The sequence below is a fragment of the Mesoplodon mirus genome (assembly GCF_964341445.2).
Source record: "Mesoplodon mirus genome assembly, chromosome: 2".
Taxonomy (NCBI): domain Eukaryota; kingdom Metazoa; phylum Chordata; class Mammalia; order Artiodactyla; family Ziphiidae; genus Mesoplodon; species Mesoplodon mirus.
The window spans coordinates 175360983-175381906 of NC_138977.1; the positions used below are offsets into that span (position 1 = coordinate 175360983).

The window sequence follows — 20924 nt, forward strand, 5'->3', positions numbered from 1 at the left end:
TACCAGGCACTTTACACACATTAGCTCATTTGTCCTCACCATGAGACCCTACAAGGTAGGTACTACTATGATCCCCTATATACATATAAAGTGCTGGTCAGTAAGATGGAAGCAGAAGTGTCCTTTGGGACTTCTGGGAAGTTTCCTTAAGGGAGGGGTCCCCAACTCCTGTACCAGTCCTCACCTGTTAGGAACCGGACTGCAGAGCAGGAGGTGAGTGGTGGGCGAGCAAGCGAAGCTTCATCTGCTGCTACCCATCCTCCCCCCAACCCTGTCCATAGAAAAATTGTCTTCCACGAAACCAGTCCCTGGTGCCAAGAAGGTTGGGGACTGCTGCCTTAAGGGGAGAGGTACACTCTTGCATGTCTTCCTCATCCTGAAATATATGGTCCACAAAATAGAAAACCTCACTCTGGGAATGGAGCAGTAGAGCAGAGAAATGGAAGGTGCCTGGATCCCTGACAAACAGTGAGCTGCCATAACAGCCCAAACTGTCTACCTCCAAATTTATTGTACATGTGTGTGTATGGCTGTTAGCATAACTGAGGCAATCTTGGGCCCTTAAAGTTTCTCCTGTCCTTTTGCTGACCCTACCCAGGACTGTACTGTGCAGTAAGTCACTTCCCTGTCATCAAGGGCTTTGCATTGATAGTTAATAGATATTGTTTAATAATCATTAGGACCAGGTGGCCTCTATGCTCTGTTAGTCCCCAAACAATGATGAAAACCTTCACTGACGTATTGTGCCCATGAGACTAGTTACTCATTCATGAATCTTGACTTAGAAATGCACGTCCTGTTTCCCAGCACCTATCCCAATACCCCCTTTAACTATAAGACTGTCCCCATGGCCCTTAGGCAGTGCAGGTGCAGTTGTGAATGCTTCCAGATCATTGTCCCCTACCCCATCCCACTCTGTGAGTAAATTACCCTATAATAAACTGATCCATTGACTGTATGGAGCTGTTTGCCTCATTTTTACTTATATAATTTTTTGGTCTCCAGATGCCTTCTCAATTCAGTGGGCACTTTTTGTTCCCTCTGACCTTCAACAATGTGAGTGAGAAATACAGATAATTCTATCTTATTTAAACCACTGTTATTTCTATTACATTAAAATTAATCCTAAATAATAACCTGATATGCCAAACAACCGATATTGAGGAAATTTCAGAAGGAAATTAATAAAACAATCCCATTTACAATCTCATCAAAACTAATAAAATAGCTGGGAATAAATCTAAATAAGGAGGTAAAAAACCTGTACTTGGAAACCTGTAAGACACTGATGCAAGAAATTGGAGACAACACAAATGGATAGAAAGATAGACCGTGTTCATGGATTGGAAGAATTAACACTGTTAAAATGACTATACTACCCAAAGCAATCTACAGATTCAGTGCAAACCCTACCAAAATACTAATGGCATTTTTCACAGAACTAGGACAATTCTAAAATTTGTATGGAAACACAAAAGACCCTGAATTTACAAAACAATCTTGAGAAAGAACAAAGGTGATTTCAAACTACAGTACAAAGCTACATCATCAAAACTATATGGTACTGGCACAAAAACAGACACATAGGTCAATGGAACAGAACAGACAGCCCAGAAATGAACCCACACTTATATGGGCAGTTAATCTATAATAAAGGAGGCAAGAATTTACAATGGAGAAAAGACAGCCTGTTCAATAAATGGTGTTGGGGAAACTGGACAACTACATGCAAAAGAATCAAACTGGACTACTTCCTCTCACCATATGCAAAATAAATTCAAAATGGATTAAAGACTTAAGTATAAGACCTGAAACCACAACACTTCTAGAAGAAAACATAGGCAGTACTCACTCTTGGAATGGAGTGATAGAGAGACAGAAGGTGCCTGGATCCCTGACAAATGGTGAGCCCCCATATCACATATGTATATTTTCCAAATCTGGTGTGGAGGGGTGCAGTGAACTCAGATTACTTGGATATTTAAAGTTACATCCACCACGACTCAAGGTTTTATCATCTCTAGGCATCAATAATACCTTCAGCCACTCAGTTTTCTTCCTCAACCTTTCCTCGTTCACAGATTCAGGCCATCAAGGGCAGGGACTCGTTGCTGCGATGAGGACACTCTGTGATGGGGGTGAACAGGCAGGGGTGGAAGGCTGGAGTCCCTCACTTCCACGGAGCCAGTGCTTGGACAGGGCTGGGTCACCTGGCACACCTGCCTTCCACCCACAGCACAGAGGTGGTGTCCTGCCCGTCCTTCGGGATGTGGTTACGACTGCAGGTCTCCTGACACCACTTTTGCTCAACTTCCAACTGAAATTGAAGTCATGGCAGGAGTCTGGAACCAGACCCAAAAAGGCTCTGTTTCAGCTCAGGTTTTTAGGCTTAGAGCTAGGTCAGCTGATGTGAGTGTACAGAGGGTCTGAACCCAAGGCTCCCAGAGGGAAAACCTTCTAACCTTCAAGTTTAAAAGCCTAGCTCCATACACTTGCTTCTTTTTGAGTGACCATAAAAAAGGACTCTGAATTTCTGAATATTTCATAAACACTCTGAATTTCCATCTCTTCATCTATAAAGACACTACCCCTGCTCATTCTAACTGGTAAAGTAGTTATGAGAAATTGATTAAGGAATACAGAGGAAGGTGACAACATCCTGTTGCATTTTGTACCCCAACTTTTAGCAAAGTGCCTGGGACATAGTTAATCATCTTAAATATCAGTGGAGGGAAGGCAAATGTAAGGAATTATTTTTATTTGTTACTGCTCATGATGAGAAGATGGCCATAGGGACCAAAAAATTAATAATAATAATCGCACAATTTCTTTGCATGAGAGTCAACCGTGGGTGGCAAATAACCTTGGAGCAAACTTAAATTCTAGTCCAGAGCAGAGTTAAAGGCTGGCATCTGTTCAGACACACTATAGTACAGGTCAGAGTCCATTACAGAAAGTAGCTCTTTATAACCAAATGATTTCCCACCCGCAGCTACTGCCTGACTCTTTTCAAGCAATATATCTGAGAGAATAAAATTCCAGTTTGGAAGAAAGGAAGGAAAAGAAGGGAAGGTGGGAGGGAGAGTGGGAGGGACTTGACTTCTAGTAAATTCATAAATCCACTAGAGCTTATTAAAACGAGATTTGACTTACTACCTTTAAAAGATCACAGTCTATATTTTGAGAGTCAGAAGGCCTGTAAGATCAAATGGAGATAAGGGGACTTGGGGGAGAAAAAGAGATAAGAATATTGTTTTGACAAAAAAAAAAAAAAAAAAAGATGTCCTTGTTTTAATTCAGCAGTTTTTCAATTCAAGTATTAGCTGAGAATCCAGTGGGGTTGTCATCTCTTTTATGTTTGTTCATTACATGCAGCACATTGCTCTGGGCACAGTGGGAAATTAAAAAATGAATCTACCCATCCTGCGTTGAGTAACTCCAGGCTGGAGGCAAGATGTACATAAATAATTCCAATGTGAGGCAACCCGGGAGATGCTGGTCACAGAGGTGTGTCTAGACGCTTGGGATTGCAGAAGGCAAGAGACCTTTCAGTTGGGGATCAAGGTGGTCATGACAAAACCTTGAAAGAAGAGTGAGAAGTGAGAGGACAAGAGTTCCTGGCAGAGGGCACAGCCTGAGCAAAGGCCAGGTGCATGGAAACACAGGCTTCCAGCAAAGACCCCAAAGTGGTTCTGTTTGCCAGGAGTACAGGACATGTGAAAAGGAGAAATGCAAAATAAGGCTGGAATGTTTGGTTTGGATGAAAGTAAGAAAGGCCTTAAATGACAGTGGAGTCCGAGCCAAAGGCAGAGCCAATAGGGCCGTGGAGGGCTTTGAGCGAGGAAGGTCAGGATCACAGTCCTGCTTCCAGACCCTTGACCAGGCAGAGATGGACTGGAAGGAACGGCAGAAAGAGATGCAAGAGACAGGGAGGCTGATGAGGAGGCACCTGCAAGAATCCAGGGTGGGGAGCTGACTGCTGGTTCTTTGTGAGCAAGTGTTGGGTCTTGGGCACCAAAATCAGCTGAATACGAGGCTTATTCAAAACCCCAACAAATGAGGAAGGTAAAGTGGTCAGCAGGAGACTGGACTGAGGGAGAGTGAGAAGGGTGCAAAGTCACAAGGTGAATAAGGTGAGCACAGAAGAGGCCATGGGATGGAAGTTGCCCAGGAATTGATCGAGCAGTCTGCAAACACATTAGAAGGTCTGGCAAAGCTGGAGACTGTTGGGAAAGCAGAAAAGGTTACAGATTGACCCTGACAGCATTCACCAGTCTGGAGCAAATTAAAAAGCAAATTGGAACTGGCTTAAATAAAAGGGAGTCCCATCGCTGCCACCTCCAATATCTCCTTGGTCGTGGGGTCTACAGATGGCAGAGCAAGCAGGTACGTCAATCTGCAGTTCATCAATATGAATTTTCAATGGCATCATGTTGACAGTGGCAGCTGACACATCACCTCCCTCGGCTGAACCATCCCTGAAGCCCTGGGAAGCCTCTTCCTAAAGCCCAGGCAAGGACAGGACCACCTCCTCAGCTGGAGAGGGTGGGGGACTTTAAAACATACTTTCACGTACATCATCTCACTTTATCCTCATCTTAGATGAGAGACACAAGGCAGGTACTGTTATCTTCCTTGTACGAAGTCCAGAGAAACTGAGGTCTGGACAAGTAAGGTGATTTGCCCAAGACCGTGTAGCTATGTAGTGGTGGAGCTTGATGACTTACATAATCCACTGCTGCCTGAGAAAGGAAGCTGCCCGGGATACCCAGAAGCTGCCCAGGACACCAGGCATCTGCCAGGCCATGTGGACACTCACTCCCAGCTCCTTCACAGCCATGGTCAGCCTGGGAAGACGTTGGAAGTGGGGCACACTGGCAGGTAAGTAGGGCTGGCTTCAAAGAGAATGTTGAAAATGGTGAGGTGAACTGTTTTTCCTTCCTTGTTTCCTCCTCTTCATTCCTTCCCTCCTTCCCTTCCTTTCTTCCACAAGTGCCTGCCAAGCATCATGTGCCAGGCACTGTGCTAGACATTGGTGACCACCCACCCCTCTGAAGGTCCCTCATCCTCAGGAACCCCAGTTGCCATACCTGCTCACAAAGCCCCACACTGTCTTCCCAACTGAAATATACCATCCACTTCCCAATCTCTTGAGACCCACAAGAGGTAGGAAACCCAAGTGGAGGCTATGACATTTGAGCTGGGCTGTAAAGTGTGAGTAGGAGATCATCTTTGGACATAAGCAAAGGCTTAGAGATGTCTCAGGGTACGGACTGATCTGGTAACAGGAATTCTATAGAGCGTGAGGGAGGTGGTAGCATAAGGGGTACAGAGGAGTTACTGAAGATGAGGAGCGAGCAGGCCCTTGGAGGCCACCTGAGGAAGGGCTTTCACTCTGCAGGCCCTGGAAAGCCATCGGGGGCTTTAGGCAAAGGAGTGGTAAATCATTTCAGCGCTTGGAATGACAACTCAAGTAACTGCAGGGAATGAAGAAGATCTTAGAGGGTCTTTATGCAGATATTCTGGGAAGAGTGGATGAGAACCTGAGCCATGGTGGGATAGTAGGAAAGGTGACACAGAGCCCTTATTAAGGACTTGTAGCAAAGCAGAAAATACGGGTCTTTGTAGATAATTAAATGGGTATGGGGTAAGTTGGGAAGAAGAATCAAGGAAGATTCCATAGTGATGTCATTCATTGATACGGGATAGAAGAAGGGAAGAGAGATGGGAAGGGCTAAAGGCAGAGGGAGGGTAAATTCAGTTCAGGGCACGCTGAGTGCGAGGTGCCTGGGGGACACTTCCAGTAGCCCTGCAGAGGGATGCAAAGCCCAGTGTGTAGGGGGAGAACAGTGGAGCGTCAGAGGCTGCACAGCCAGGTGTCAAGTAGGTAGAGGACTGAAGAAAGACCGCCATACGTGGCAAGTAGGAGGCTGGTCTTGGGTGGCCTTGGCAAGAGCATTTTCAGGAGTAAAAATGGGGTGGAAGGCAGGCTCAGGTGGGTTGAGAGTGGATGAGGACAAGGGCACAGAGGGACAGGTGCAGGTACAGGGGGCCTCCTGGGTCCTGCTCAGCCCTCTTCCCCAGGCAACTTCTCCCTGTTCAAAGCGGACAGTCATGCCCTTTGAGTTGCCTCTAGAATGAAGGCCACTCGGGACCCCAGCACTCTCTAGACAGCTAACCGGGCATTCAAGGTCAGCCTAACAATCATCAGCTGATGCCCCACTGTGTGTCTCCAATCAGAGAAACACATCTGGGATTTCCCAAACAAGCCCTGTATTTTGCCATCTCTGCACTTTTGCTATCTCCATTCCTTCTGCCTAGAACACCTTTCCTTTACATTTCCACTTGCAGAAATCCTGCCTAACCTTCCTGGCCCAAGTGCTACCTTCATCAAGAACCTTCCTCAATCCCCCAATCCAAATGAACTTCCCTGCAAAGCACAAGGCTATGCACACAACATAGTTGTGTGCAACACAACACAACATAGTTGACCTTCTTCTTTGCTATCCACCTGTCCCACTGAAATACCTCCGGGCTGTGTTTCATTCTTCTTTCATGCCAACCAACCAACCTATCACAGTGATGGATCCATCCTGACCCCTCACCTGTGTGTCTGTCGCTAATAAACTATAGGTGGGCAGGCACATCCAAGATTCTCTTCCCATACATAAGAATGTGAAATCAAAGTTGAGGCCCTGCAAATGGGCCAGAACTAGGTCATTTGGGGGATGTTCTCCAGTATCCTCACTCAGGTCCTGTACCTCTTGAGTCATAGCATGAAGCCTCATCATTCTAGAACTCCTGTCTCCTACCCCAACACAGGTGGTCATGGTCCCTCCTCTTAGGAGCTCACTAATTTGTGTAGGAGTTAAGATCAACACACAGAGAAGGTCCTTTCCTTTCTCAGGGAGTGTGTAAATTCTACATGAGTGGTTTGTAAGCTACACTACATAAGGCAACAGGATGAAGAGCTCACTTCAAGCTTGGGTGGTCATGGATGATTTTATGAAGGATGTTGGTGTCTATTCCATCTTGAAGGACTGGTAAAGGTTGTGGTCAGGGAAGAAGTGGAAGGCCCACACAGATGAGATCAGGATAATAAAGTAGAAGCCAGAAGGCAGAACAGATCAGTTTGGCTGGAACAACCAATTTATGAGGGAAAATGAGGCATAAGGCTAGAAAGATAGGCCAGCTTGGGGCAGGCCTTGAATACCCAGTAATGGGGAGCCACTGAAGGCTTCTGAGTAAGAGGTCCTGGTGAAGTATCTTTTTAAAGATAGTTTAATAGGCTAGTCGTATAGAAGGTATATTGGCTTGAAGAAGATATGATATTTTGAACAAACTTAAGATGTTCATTACAATATAAATACCATAAGGTAATGGAAACAGAGTAGCCTAGAAGACGTGAAATGAAAATGAGAAGACTTCAAAATAAAAAATCTGCCAAAGGTTTGTGTTCCTTGGGGACCAGGTGTCCCCTACCACTGGTGCCCTTTTACCTGAAGGACCAGAAAGAGATGCAGACTCTCAACTAAGCAAAGTCCTCTGCCAGGAGGTACCCAAAGCCCCGCTATGGTTTTATTGATGGAAAACCAGGCAGTGGGTAAGAAACGTTGCTCACTCTGGTCATTTTCATTCAGGGACTAGCCAAAGTCCTCTTCTTATCTTCAGCCAATGTATTTTATTCAATGTGAAAGTCACTAAATTAATTTTTTTAACATGATAAGAGTAGCAATTGTCAATTTTAGAAGCACATATGCGAATTTCCCTGCACAGGAGAGAACATGAATCCCATTAGTTAAAAATAGCAGTTGTGCTCACTTTCCCCCACATGCTAATTTTAATAAACTTACTCTAAAATTAGCCTGCCACTATGAGGATAGCTGCTCATCAAAAATGTTCCCAGGAAGCACTAAGCTTGCCTCGCAAGAGTTCAAGCACTCCTAGGAAACTCTGCACGATGCAGAGCTCTAAGCAGAACCTGTCCTCTTCTCACCAGACTCAGTCACCCCCAACCCCCTGTCAGACCCATCACCACCACTCTCTGGCCACACTTCAAGGGTCATCTTGGACTCATGCTACTGCATCTTCCTGATCCAATTGGCTATGAAATCCTGTATGGGTCTTCCTTTAAAATCTATCTCATAGTCATCCCTTTTTCTCTCTCTCCACTGATGCCATAACTCCTTATGACTTCATTTATTCAAATATTCAAGCATTCACATATTCTACACTCACTGAGTACCTACAAAGGGCAAGGTACAGTGAAAAGTGTTAAGGTCACAAATTAATAACATATGGTCCCTACCCTCAAGGAGTTCAAGATCTTCTGGGCCCAGTGGAGAGAGAGACAAGTCAAGGGTTTATCAAAGAACCATATGATAAGTGTTATGGCCTAGGTGCAAAAGAGGTAATTGGGAATATTGATGGTGACAGAAAAGACTAGATTACTGGTAGCTCAGCTTCACTTGTCTTTCCCTGATTCCTGGGAGAGCTACCAAATTTGTCTTTATATTCCCGCTACCTGGCACAGTGCCTTGTGAATGACAAAGGCTCGGTGATTACTGAGTTCAGTGGAAATGAATCTTTCCCAAGTATTTTCATCAACTTACACTCTAGCTAAAAAAGCTTTCAGAGGCTATTACCAGCTACATTAGAGTACACCCTTCTGTCTTGCTTTTGAAGTTGTTCACCATCTGGTCTACCCTGGCTATCCAACCTCCATTTCTGCTATACCTCAACCCACTAGTTTCAGGCTTTATCTGGAGCATTTCCTCAAAGGCCAACCCAACCACCAGTCCAGTGCTCAGGCCTGCTTCCTGTCACCACCACCATGCCCTCTTCAGCCAAAGCAGAGGGACCCAGTTCAAGTTCTACTTCTTCTAAGAAGCTTTTCCCCACTTCTTCAGCTTCACCAACTGCCTATATATGTATCTAAGATATATTGTTCATTATTTTGCACTGTTTTTTCATTTAATCTTATGAATGTGAATAATGCTTTGAAATATTAAATGGTACTCTATTTACCTTGCCTCAAATTCCTATAACTCCTACCCTGTTTCTCTCCACATATCCCTCTCCCTTTTATTTTTTATTTATTTATTTATTTTTAAAAATAAATTTATTTATTTTACTTTTGGCTGCATTGGGCCTTCGTTGCTGCATGCGGGCTTTCTCTAGTTGCAGAGAGCGGGGGCTACCCTTCATTGCGGTGTGCAGGCTTCTCATTGCAGTGGCTTCTCTTGTTGCAGAGCACAGGCTCTAGGCACACGGGCTTCAGTAGTTGTGGCACGCAGACTCAGCAGTTGTGGCTCGCAGGCTCTAGAGCGCAGGCTCAGTAGTTGTGGTGCACAGGCCTAGTTGCTCCATGGCATGTGGGATCTTCCCGGACCAGGGCTCGAACCCGTGTCCCCTGCATTGGCGGGTGGATTTTTAACCGCTGCTCCCCCAGGGAAGCACCCCTCTCCCTTTTAAAAGCCATAAGTTTTGCCTTCTCCAAGGAAGAGAGTGCTCAGCAGAACACTGGTAGCAAAGTGACTGGCTTTTCAGTTTTGAAGGCCTTGTCCTTCACCAGAAGATACCAGAGCAAAGAAGAGTCTCCCCATAACTCCCTCCCCCACGACTCTCCAAAAGACTAGAAAAGATCTCCAAATTTGAGGAAAAGGCAGACACAGTGCAAGGAAAGAGAGCCTGGTTATCATTGAATGTCTAAGAATGAACACTAATCAGCCTGGTGTCAGGAGAGTGGAGTAAGGACTGCGGGACTGAGATGTAGGGGCCGTGGCTAGTTGTGTCGGAAACCTGATGAGTTGGGGAATCAGAGAGGTAAAGAGTAAAGCTCTCTATAGCGATGACTGTCTTCAATATCCATTCCGCCCCTTTTAAAAGACTTAAGTTTACTGAGGTATAATTTACATAGAGAAAAAAAATCACCCTTTTGAGGTGTACAGATCTATGGATTTTAACAAACGTATACAATCATGTAGGCATCAACTCAATCAAGGCATAGACTATGTCCATCACTCTAAAAAGCTCCCTCGTATTCCCCTGCAGTCAATCTGTTCACTCACTCCAGGCTCTGGCAACCACTGATTGGTTTTTCTGTCCTTTTTGTTGTGCCTTATGAAGAATTTCATAAATGTGGAATCTTACAGTCGGTGCATTTGAGTCTCTGCCTTCTTTCACTTGACATGTTTTTGCATGCATCACAGTAGTCTGTTCCATCTTAATGCTAAGCAGGATTCTATGATGTGGATGTAGCAATTTATCCACTTGCCAGTTAGTGGACACTGTTGTTTCCAGTTTTCAGCAATTATAAATAAAACTGCTATAAACATTCACATACAGGATTTTGTGTGGACACGTGTCTTCATTTCTCTGGGGTCAACACCTATGAGTAGGATTGCTGGGCTGTTGGGTTTAGTGTAGGTCTGACTTTATGAGAACTTGTAAAACTGTTTTCAAAAGTGGTTGTACCATTTTATATTCCTCTAGCAACGTAGGAGACTTCCAGTCACTCTGCATCCTTATCAGCACGTGGTTTTCCCATTTTTTATTTCTGTGTCTGTTTCTCCATTCTAACAGATGTGTTGTGGCATCTTATTGTGGCTTTAACTTACATTTTCCTGATGGCTGATGATGCTGAGTATCTGTTCATGTGCTTATTTACCATCTGAATCTCTTCTTTAGTGCAGTGTCTATTTAACTCTTTTGCCCATTTTTAAAATTAGATTGTTTTCTTACTATTGTGTTATGAGAGTTCTTTGTATATTCTGGATATAAGATATGTGTTCTGCACAAAATTTCTCATCTTTGGCTTGTCTTTTCATTTTTTTTAACAGAGTCTTTCAAAGAGCAGACATTGTTTATTTTGATAAAGTCCAACTTATCCTTTTCTTCCTTTTATAAGTTTGTGTTTTTCCTGTCCTGTATACTTTTCTAACTTTTTAATAGAACCCTCCCAAATTTAAGTTGGGCATACCCAGCTTAAGATGACATTTCCTAGCCTCCCTTGCAGCTACATGTGGCCATGTGACTACACTCAGACAAATGGGATGCGAGAAGTGATACGTATAGCTCTCTAGTCATCCCTAATTAAAGAAAAGCCCTTTGCCCTGGACTTCCGCTTTCTCTCTTTCCCCTTTCCATGGGCTGGGACAAACATGAACAACCTAGTTTTAACTATACAGTTGAGGACCATCCCCTAAGAAACAGTAGAGAAACAAGATGGGAGAAACCTGGGTTCTTAAATGACTCATGGAGCAGGGCTGCTCTCCCAGCCTGGACCACCACACTATGACACAAAGGAGACCTAAATATCTACCTCACTGAAACCAATATATTTTGGGAATAGGTATCTTTGTTAAGTGGCTTAGACTTTACCCTAACAAATATACCCTTCTTTCTTAGGAAGTAAAAAATAATCCCCAATTCCCTGGACCCAGCCTGGTGTGGTGTGGTGTGTCTATGCAGAAAATTGCACCATGGTTTCTCAAAGTTTCCCTCAGCTCAGGAGTGATTCAGAGACAGCAGAACATGACTGAATTCCCCCACCTTGGGCAAGGGAGCAAAGCCCCCCATGCCCAGAGTAGTGAAGAAGCAGTATATCACCTTGTTCTTCATTCACCCAAAGTAGCATGGGTCTGGTACAGACACCAAAGGGCCAGAAGAGGGGAACAAGGGCAGACACAACGGTGACTGACAGTGACCAATGACCAGATGCTAGACTGAAATGAGGACAGTGTGGCTAAACAAAAATAGCCCAGACCAGTTGTGTGCCCCCTACCCCATCACCCCTGCCAATGGCTGAGTGCTACTTACCACCCCTAGAACTCAAATACAAGTTCAGGCAGAGGTGTGATTCCAATCCAGATTATGTTCCCCCCCCACCTTACAATGGGAGTTTGTAATCATCATTAAGGTGTTATAGCAAAATAAATTTTTCAGTTTGTGAACACCTGAGTTTGTGCCCTGAGCTCCACCCTCACTGTACTAATGTTTGCTGAACATTTACTGCTTGCCAGGCAGACAGCAAAACACTAACGAGCGTGATTTCACTGGATCCTCACAATTAGAGCACCTATGGGTAGGTGCTTTATGATCCTGTTTAAAGATGAGAAAAATGAGGCTCGGAGGAGTTTCATGGCATGGTGATTCTCTCAACATCCATTCCCCTTCTTCTGGCAATTGTTCCCACCCCCCTAACCCACTCTCAGTCCATGTGTCCTGGGCAGGGCCCCATGCACAACTGCAGGCCTGAGACAGGTCACTATGCTCCTGAGTAATTTCTTCCAGGGCAGGTGAGGGATCTAAGTGGGTGCAAAGGAAGTGATTCCTGGGGTTCTATGGGGTCTCCTGCAAAAGAGTTTCTGTCTTCCCCTCTGGACTTGAACTTGAGAGGGTGGGAGGCTGAGACTGAAGTCAGGCCCCAAGCAGAGCCAAAGATGGAGAGAAAGCATCTGTTTGAGCACTGAATCCAGCTGTGCCCCACACCACCCCTATCTTGGAATGATTAGTCACAGCAGCTGTGTTAGTTTGCTAGAGGCTGCTGTAACAAATTGCATAAACTGGGTGGCTTGAAACAATAGAAATTAATTTCTGATAGTCCTGGAGGTCAGAGGTTCAAAATCAAAATGTCGATAGGGCCAGGATCCCTAATAAGACTCTAGGGGAAGACCCTTCCTTGCCTCCTCCTAGCTTCTGGTAGCTGCCAGCAATCTTTGGTTTTCTTTGGCTTGTGGTAGCATAACTTCAATCTCTGCCTCTGTCATCACCCGGTCTTCTTTCCTCTGTGTTTTCACATCGTCTTCCCTTTGTGCACCTCTGCATCCAAATTTCCCTCTTCTTATAAGGACACTGGTCATTGGATTAGGAGCCCACTCAAATGACCTCATCTTGAGAACATCTGCAAGATCCTGTTTCCAAATAGGGTCATATTCACAGGTATTGGGGGGAGGAGGTTAGGACTTGAACATATCTTTGCGGGGACACAATTCAACCCACAACATCAGCTGATAAATTCCCTTTGAGCTGAACCTGCTTGGGTTGGGTTTTGCACCGAGAAAGTAGAGCCAAGACTTACTCTCAGTTCTCAGTCAACAAACAAGACCCGAAGCTGCACCCTTATCCACAGGCTCAGACTGCAAGCCTGTTCAGCTTCCCTCCCCAAATGTCAGCGGCTCTACTTTAGGCAAAGGCCCAGGCTTAACCATCTTCTACATCTGCCTCCTAGTCACTGCATACAGCATGCTCAAGGAATACAGGACTGATTGCTATCTAATTAATTAACCAAAATTCAAATAGTGAAACTGAATTAGTCATGGTTTATCATAGGGCAGTAGGCTGAGAGATGACCAGGATTTTTATCTTAGAAATAAAGTTATGGATTGTCTGCACGACTGCCTTTCAAGATTTCCCCCTGATTTGAAAGATCACCTCAGGTGGTGATGAGAAGAATGCTTCCCCCTCCCCAGACATTTAATTTCCAGAATAGGACAGAAGCCACACTCCTTTCACATGCATGGCCGTGTTTACTTCAGGACCTGAGAGAAGGCTGTAATTTCAGCTTGTTATGCTAAAAATATGAAAATAAAACTGATCTCTATAGGATCATTTAAATGAAAACGGCTTCCTAGAGGCAAGCCAAGGAAGCAAACTGATTGAAAGAGAGCACAGGGCTCTGGGCAGGAAGGGCAATGGAGTGTGGACCCAGGGTGGGAGGTAGAACCGGGGACTTCTGTAGAAACAGACTGGAGCCCGTTTGACCCAGGTCACATGTGTGGTGATGCCTTCCCCAGTTCCTTCCACTGGCTTCCAAAGTCACTTTCAAACGCCACTAGCCACGGACCATTCTCTTCTTTGAATCCTACTTGCCTAGGGCCAACAAGATTTCTCCACGCCCACCGAAGCCCAGGCAGCTGAACTTGAGTGTGCAGGGGAATCCCCTGGTGAGCTCCCTTTGCAACAAAAGCAGATTTGGGGCTACACCCCTAAGCACTTTCATGAAGTAAGGTAATTTGTTTCCTGTGGTTGCCACAGCAAATCACTACAAACTGGGTGGCTTATAACACAGAAATTTATTCTCTCACAGTTGTGGAGGCCAGAAGTCCAAAATCAAGGTGTCAGCAGGATTGGTTCCTTCCGGAGGCTCTGAGGGAGAATCTATTCCAAGCCTCTCCCAGCTTCTGGTGGCTGCTGGCAGCCCTTGGCATCCCTTGGCTGTCGTTGCCCATCTCCAGTTTCTGCCTCTTCATGTGGACTTCCTCTCTGTGTGTCTCTGCTTCCCCATAGCCTTCTCCCTTGTATCTTTGTGTCTCAAATCTATCTTTACTTTCTCATAAGAACACTAATCATTAGATTTAGGGCCCATCCTAAATCCAGGATGATCTCATTTTGAGTTCCTTAGCTTGATTATATCTGCAAAGACCCTGTTTCCAAATAAGGTCTTATTATAGCTACTGGGACGTTAGGACTTAGATGTATCCATGGGGGGAAGAACACAATTCAGTGCACTACTGTAGATTTGGGGAGAGACCCAGAAACTTGTATTTTTCCCCCAAATGCCAAGTAACTCTTTGTACTCTTTGCTCCCAAAATGACTCTGATGATCTGTAAATCATACTCTGAGCAACAATGATCCAGTTGCTGAGGATTCAAAGATGAATAAGACATAGACCCCTCCTTTGAGAATCTGCTGTCCAGGGGAAGATACACACAGATGAACTGGTGATTAAGATACAAAGTGTGGCCTAATGATCCCAAGCTCTGGAGTCAGGCACCAGGATTCAAGTTCTGCTCCCTCCAGATGTGAGGCTCTGAGCAAGTTCCTTAGCATGTTTGGGCCACAGTTTCCTTATCTGTAAAATAAGAAATAATTCCTACCTTATACCATTGTGAGTATGAGGCTGTGTAAATGTTAAATATGAAGGATGGACTTGAGGAATGGCCGTTAGCTCTTATGAAGGTGGGAAGCACCTTGCATTCATTTTCACATCCCACAGCCCCGAGCTGTGTGCCCTCTGTGTCCTAAGCTTTAATGAATGTCTGTAGGCAAGACAGCATTACTCTGGAGATACAGAGGTGGGATAGGCAGGACAACTACGGAAAGACCCATATCCGGATCTTGACTTATTCTACAAGCATTTTTTGAGCACCTGCTGTGTATGGAGCTCAGCGTGTAGGCACCTGGAACAAAGCCAATAAAATACACAGCCTAGTGGGGAGACCATTAGACTGCAATACTGTGTGGTCAGGGCAAGACAGAGGCACCCTCGGTCCAGGGACAGCCATGCCAATAAGAACTTCCTTCTTTGGTTTCCCATCCTTCCCAGTCCACCCTTTAAGATTCTCTTAGTGTTTATGGTGTGACTCTCCTTCCACACTATACCATACGCTTCAGGAGTTCTTTGAGGGCAGAAGGGGTCATCTGTCTTCGTGGCCATTGTATCCCAAATACCGAGCAATGTACCTGACTCCTAATAGGCATTCGACAAGTATTTGCCGGAGTAGTGAACATTCTGCTATTTCAGAGCCCAGCACTGGACTTCCATGAAGAACCACCTCCAGCTTCCTTGACCACTGGGTATGATTCTTGACGAGCCAAGAGAAAAGATCCCCAGAGGATCTGTCCCTTAACATAAAGCCTGTCAAAGGAGATGGGGACAGGCTGCGTGACAACATATCATAATACTGTCCAGTTATTACATACAGATCAAGAGGGAACAAACTAAACTCGGGGAGAAGCTATGACAGTCCATTCCTCTTCAGAAATACAATGCTTTGCATACACTGGACATTAAGTACTGTTATCAGACTGACCTGGAGGCCCAGGAAATGGTTAAAGGAGAGAGATGGTACAAGGTTTCCCTTCCAGCACCCAACATGGGAAGGAAGCCAGCAAACCATTACACCCTGCATTGTGAGTATAGAAGTAAGAAAACGGAGGCCCAAGCTGGCCTTGGGGATGGGGATGCGGACGGGGATGGGGATGGTTCTCAGGAGGGAGAGAATGGAGAATTTCCGGGGTGTGGTCAGCACAGCTGGGTAAGTGGCTAACCGCCATCACAAATGGTGGTCAGTCAGGACGAACAACTTACCTGTGAGAGGGATACACCGGCACTCTCTCTCACCTGGAGAAGTCAGGCAGCCCCTCCCAGGCCAAACCATTCTTAGGGTGGGCTGAAGAGAATAGGATAGGAGTCCAAAAGGTGACCCCAGGGGTGCTTCTGACAAAATCGTTGGGCCGGGGGGGTGGGGGGGGGGGAAGGCACGGTATTCTCTGCTTCCACAAATCGAATGACTTCTGCACCAGTGTTTCACTCCTTTGATAAACGGCGCGCCACCTTACACACAGAAGGCCCACGGTAAACGTGTTGACTTAATTGAATAACTGAATGAACGAAGGCTACGGAGGACCCTATGGAACTCCCCTCCCCCGCAAACCTCCGCTGCAGGTGATTCCACCTGGCCCGGCCGTGGCCCCAGAACCCGGATTTCCCCCTGGCACCACCTTTCCGCTTCAGCACTGGGCATCCAATCGCTTGGCTCCAAAACAGCGGCAACCGAGAAGGCAGGTGGGGCTTGGCTCCCACTCCCGGATCCCCGCGCTCCTCTCGCCAATCCAGTGCCCAGCCCTGCCCGGAGGGAAGGCCCCTCCCCAAAGGCTGGCACCAGCTGGCGTGGAAGAAAGTGGCGCCCGGGCAGACCGCAAAGGGCGGGAGGAACGGCGCACCTGGCGGGGCGCGTGAGAGCAGCCAGCCGAGGCCGCGGGGTGCGCGTCCCCCGCGAGTCCCCGCCGGGGTCGGCCACCCGGGGGGCTCGGGCTCGGGGCTGGCGACCGCTCGGCCCGGCCCATCCCGCCCGGCCGGCGCCTTGGCCTCACCTCGCTCACCAGCCCCTGCCAGTCGCTCTCGGTCCGGTCGCCGTTCATGGCCTCCTCCTCCAGGCACGGGCCGGCCTCATGGACGCCGCCGTCCTCCTCTGCGGCCTCCTCCTCCCGCCGCGCCGCCGCCGTCGCCTCCTCCACACGGGCCCCGCGCGGCCCCGAGAGGGCCCGGCGCCTCCGAGCCGCCGCGCCGCCGCCTCCTGCGGCCGCCCGCGCTGTTGACTCAACGTCAGCCTCCGCGGGAGGAAGGGGAGGAGGAGCCGCTGTCGGTGCCGGGCCGCAGCTGCCGCCGAGCCGGCCTAGGACAGCGCCACGAAGCCCCCGGGCCCCGCGCAGCCCCCGGACCCCGCGCTTGTGGCGGCCGAGGTCCTGACCGCAGGATTACTGCTCTCCCAGCGGGAGGCGGCTCGGCGTCCCCCACCAGAAGTAAATCCCCAAATCCAGCCATTCCGTGACCACTATCACGGCTCTCACCATTAGAATGTAAGCCCCACCCGGGCAAGGGGTTGCTTCCCTCTCGGATGAATGTTGGGTACAGGGCCTGGCACACAGTAGGCGCCCTACAAATATTTGTTGAACCTATGGATGAATGAACCACATGTTATTACATATTTAACGTGGCTTTTTAAGCTACTAATGTTTATTTCTATTTCTTAAATTATCAGCTGTCATAAATAAAAACATTGAAAATAAAACGGTAATGAATTCTAAATAAGACCGAAAGCTCTGAGTGTGATGCTTAACATGGGTCAAGAGAGGTGTTGAAGACATATTAGCATCAAACTGAGACTTTCTCCTAAGAGGAAGGGCTAAAAGGGAATTACATTACAGAGGACAGGGGAATCTTCACACATGAGTCAATATTATTCAAGGTGGTTTTCCCCAGTCACCTAAAATCCTGTCCTGAATCACTACCAGTAGTGAGCTTTCCATACTTGCAGAAGCGCTGCCTGTAGAGATGAGCATGTAGGTTGAGAAGTTGTGAACCCATTTTAGTTGTGGACGCATCGCAGCCAACATCTATTTGTTTTAGTCCCTGTTGATCCTGAATCAATCCTGCAGGATGGATATTACCTCCATTTATCAGAAAAGGTGGAGAAACAGAGACTCAACTAGGACTCCTAGCTCCTAGAGACACTTCCCAGCCTCTTGGAAACCTGAAAAATGAAGTATTACCCCTGGGAGTTGGAAATATTGCATTCTACTGTTGGCCTGTTTTATTGGCTGTTTGCAAAATGGTGTCAATTCCCATGTTGCAGCCACTGTCTTTGACTCTAGGCTCAGCCATGTGACTTGCTCTGGCTAACGTGGCGTTTGCAAGTGTGCTACACAAAGAGGCTTGTAAAATACCTGTGCAGTAGGGCTTATTCTTGCTTACGCTCTTAGGAACCTCTGATCACCACCATAGAAACAAGCCCAGAAGAGCTTGCTGGATGATGAAGGACTCATGGCCAACAACCAGCCAACTGCCACATGTGAGTGAGGCCACTGACCCCCAGTGGCCACAGATGCCTGAATTAGTCCAGCTGAGGTCAGCAGAAGAACTACCCAGCTGAGCCTTGCCCAATTTGCTGACCTACAGAGCACGTGCTAAATAAGCTGTTGTCGTTTTAAGCCCCTAAGTTTTGGGGTGTTTACTATATAACAATAGATAACTGATATAAATGGTGACACCACTGATGAGGAGCCTGGATGGCCTGAACTCTCCCTGGAAGCCCTGGCATCATGACCTGTTGGGTCCTCATCTAAAGAAGATTCTACAGCAGATTCTGGCAGACCAGGGGCTACAGGAAGGAGCCAGTCTAGTAGGTAGCACTTTTATTCAGTGCCTGTTGTGTACAAATCCTGTACTCATCCTGAACACATTCAATAGCATTGCAGACCACGGTCCCTGTCCTAGAGGATTTGCAAGGCTTACCATTAAAGTTTTGCAAACAAGTGCTCTAGGGAACAAGAGAAAAAGAAGAGGCTAGAATACAGCTAATGCTTCTGGTATTCTGACCAGCTGGGCCACCTAATCCATTCTTTGTAATCCAAGAGGGTGGAAAGAAGGTCATCCCTGAGTTGAATGTCTAGGGTTAACTCAGCACCAAACGCTTGCTCCTAACAGCCTGATTGATGTCTCATGCTAAGAAGAAAGGTACTGTCTGCCAATATATTGCCCTCTGGCAAACCATCTGGTTTCATTCCAACCTGTCAATGAGATAGACTTTAGGAAGAGTGGGCATAACTTGGTCCATCTGCCTTCCACTGCCTCGAGGTCTGCGCCTTGCTCTCAGCTGGCATTCAGGTGGGAAAGCAGCCCGCCCCTTCTAGTTACTATGTTTAGCTGAGGCTTTCAGTACTGCTGTGGCTTTGGAGCCTTCACTGGTATTTCAGGCAGCAGGACAATCAGCAAGCTGTTGGGAGCCAAGGAATCTTCACGTGGGGGGGATCATGTACCTTTACGATAACTCTCTGGGCGACTTTATTGCGCCTACTTGCTTTCCTTCTCTGAAGTAAGTCAGCCAGTTATTAAGGTGTTTAAAAATAAAACTGGGGAGGAAAATCAAAGAGCGGCAAGCCTCTACCCTCCCCAGTATGTGGAGAAACTTTCAACTCAGTTGAAACGACATCTCCAGTTGCCTGGGTTTCCCTTAGAGGTTTCATGCCCCAAGTGCCTGCTTAGCTTGTGAGATGTGATGAAATCACAAACCAAGGCAATGTAGCTGTGAGCGATTCTTTTTTATTTCTTTTCATTTATGTAGCCTGACATTGAGTAATAATAATAATTAAACGCAGTTTAAGCTTTCAGGCACCTATACCAGAAGGCCTCTAGACACCTCATCAACAGCAGCCCAGGCTGACAAAAACAAAGCTAATAATATTGTGGTTTACAGTTTTCAAAGGAAAAAATAAAACTGCTCACAACTGTCCTCACCTCTGATAAAAGCAGTACATTAAATGTTCCATCCCACAGTCATTTGCATGGGACCAGTTTAAAACCAGGGGCCCTGGTCTTAAATTTGCTACCCTGGCACTAACTGTTGAAACATTGTTTTCAGCCTCTATTTTCTCTATCCCCTTAACTCTCTGACAAATCTCTAGGGACCCAATTTTTCTATATATATATGTTCAGAGCCCCAGGGCCAATTCTATCAATATTTATTTATTTATTTGCACGTGTAGTTAGAAGAAAGTGCTTAGGTGCTTTTGAGCGATGCTTTAAACTTTCAAATTTTGGGAAGGTTTTAGATACGGAAACTCCAAAATAGCTTAATCTAAGAAATTGAACTAGCAGATACTGATGAAAACAAAACAAAACAAATCTCTGGAGAGACTGGGAAAGAAAGGATGGCTTGAAGTTATTGTTAGAAACGTAGCCTCTCCTTACGGGTTCTCTATTGACTTGCAAGATAACTTTGGCCAAGTTTCAGCAGCCCCAGACACACGGGAAAGCCCTAAAGCTTTTGATACAACTTCTCCAGGCAGCATTTTCAGTTCATATTCTGGCCGCCCAAGCCAAAATGTCAGCATTCTCATTAAAGGAAACTGAGCAAATCTCCAGTAGAGATTTTTGGCTCAGCTTTTCTCTGAACTGTACAATTGGGGCAATATTCATGACCACTCATTTCTCCAGTCACTTTTCTCCTGCCTGAATTAGGAAACCCAGTCTGATGAGCCTGGGAAGAAAATGATTCTTAATGACTGTGGTTTATAGTGGTATATGTGTGTGTGTGTGTGTGTGTGTGTGTGTGTGTGTGTGTGTGTGTAATGTATATATTAATTAGCTTTTATAAGCCAAGATCCTCAATTCTTTCTCTTGTCAAGGGAGGGCCATTTTGACAGGTCCTGCCAGGAGTCCCCATGACCCAGTTGCTAAATGGCTTCCTTTGTTCATGACTTTAACCCAGGGCAGGGAACTGCAGGTCCCAGTGTGCACTGAAGTCAGGCCTCCTGCAGAGCCCTGAGACCCGAGGTCCCCTGGGCCACTGGCCTGAATTCTGTAAAAGATAAGCCTCTTCCCTTCCCTTCTTTTCCCCTACCTGGGGATACTCTGCAA

At 46.4% G+C, this 20924-nt stretch overlaps 1 protein-coding gene across 1 annotated transcript in view; it reads right to left on the bottom strand.

Annotated features, from left to right (window-relative positions):
• Positions 1-17061, bottom strand: part of CCDC149 (coiled-coil domain containing 149) — a 100009-nt gene extending 82948 nt beyond the window's left edge. The window contains 1 exon segment of the mRNA XM_082603886.1: positions 16880-17061. Within this exon segment, the coding sequence (XP_082460012.1) occupies positions 16880-16927 (48 nt within the window). The 5' untranslated portion in view covers positions 16928-17061.
• Positions 17062-20924: the final 3863 nt, after the last annotated feature.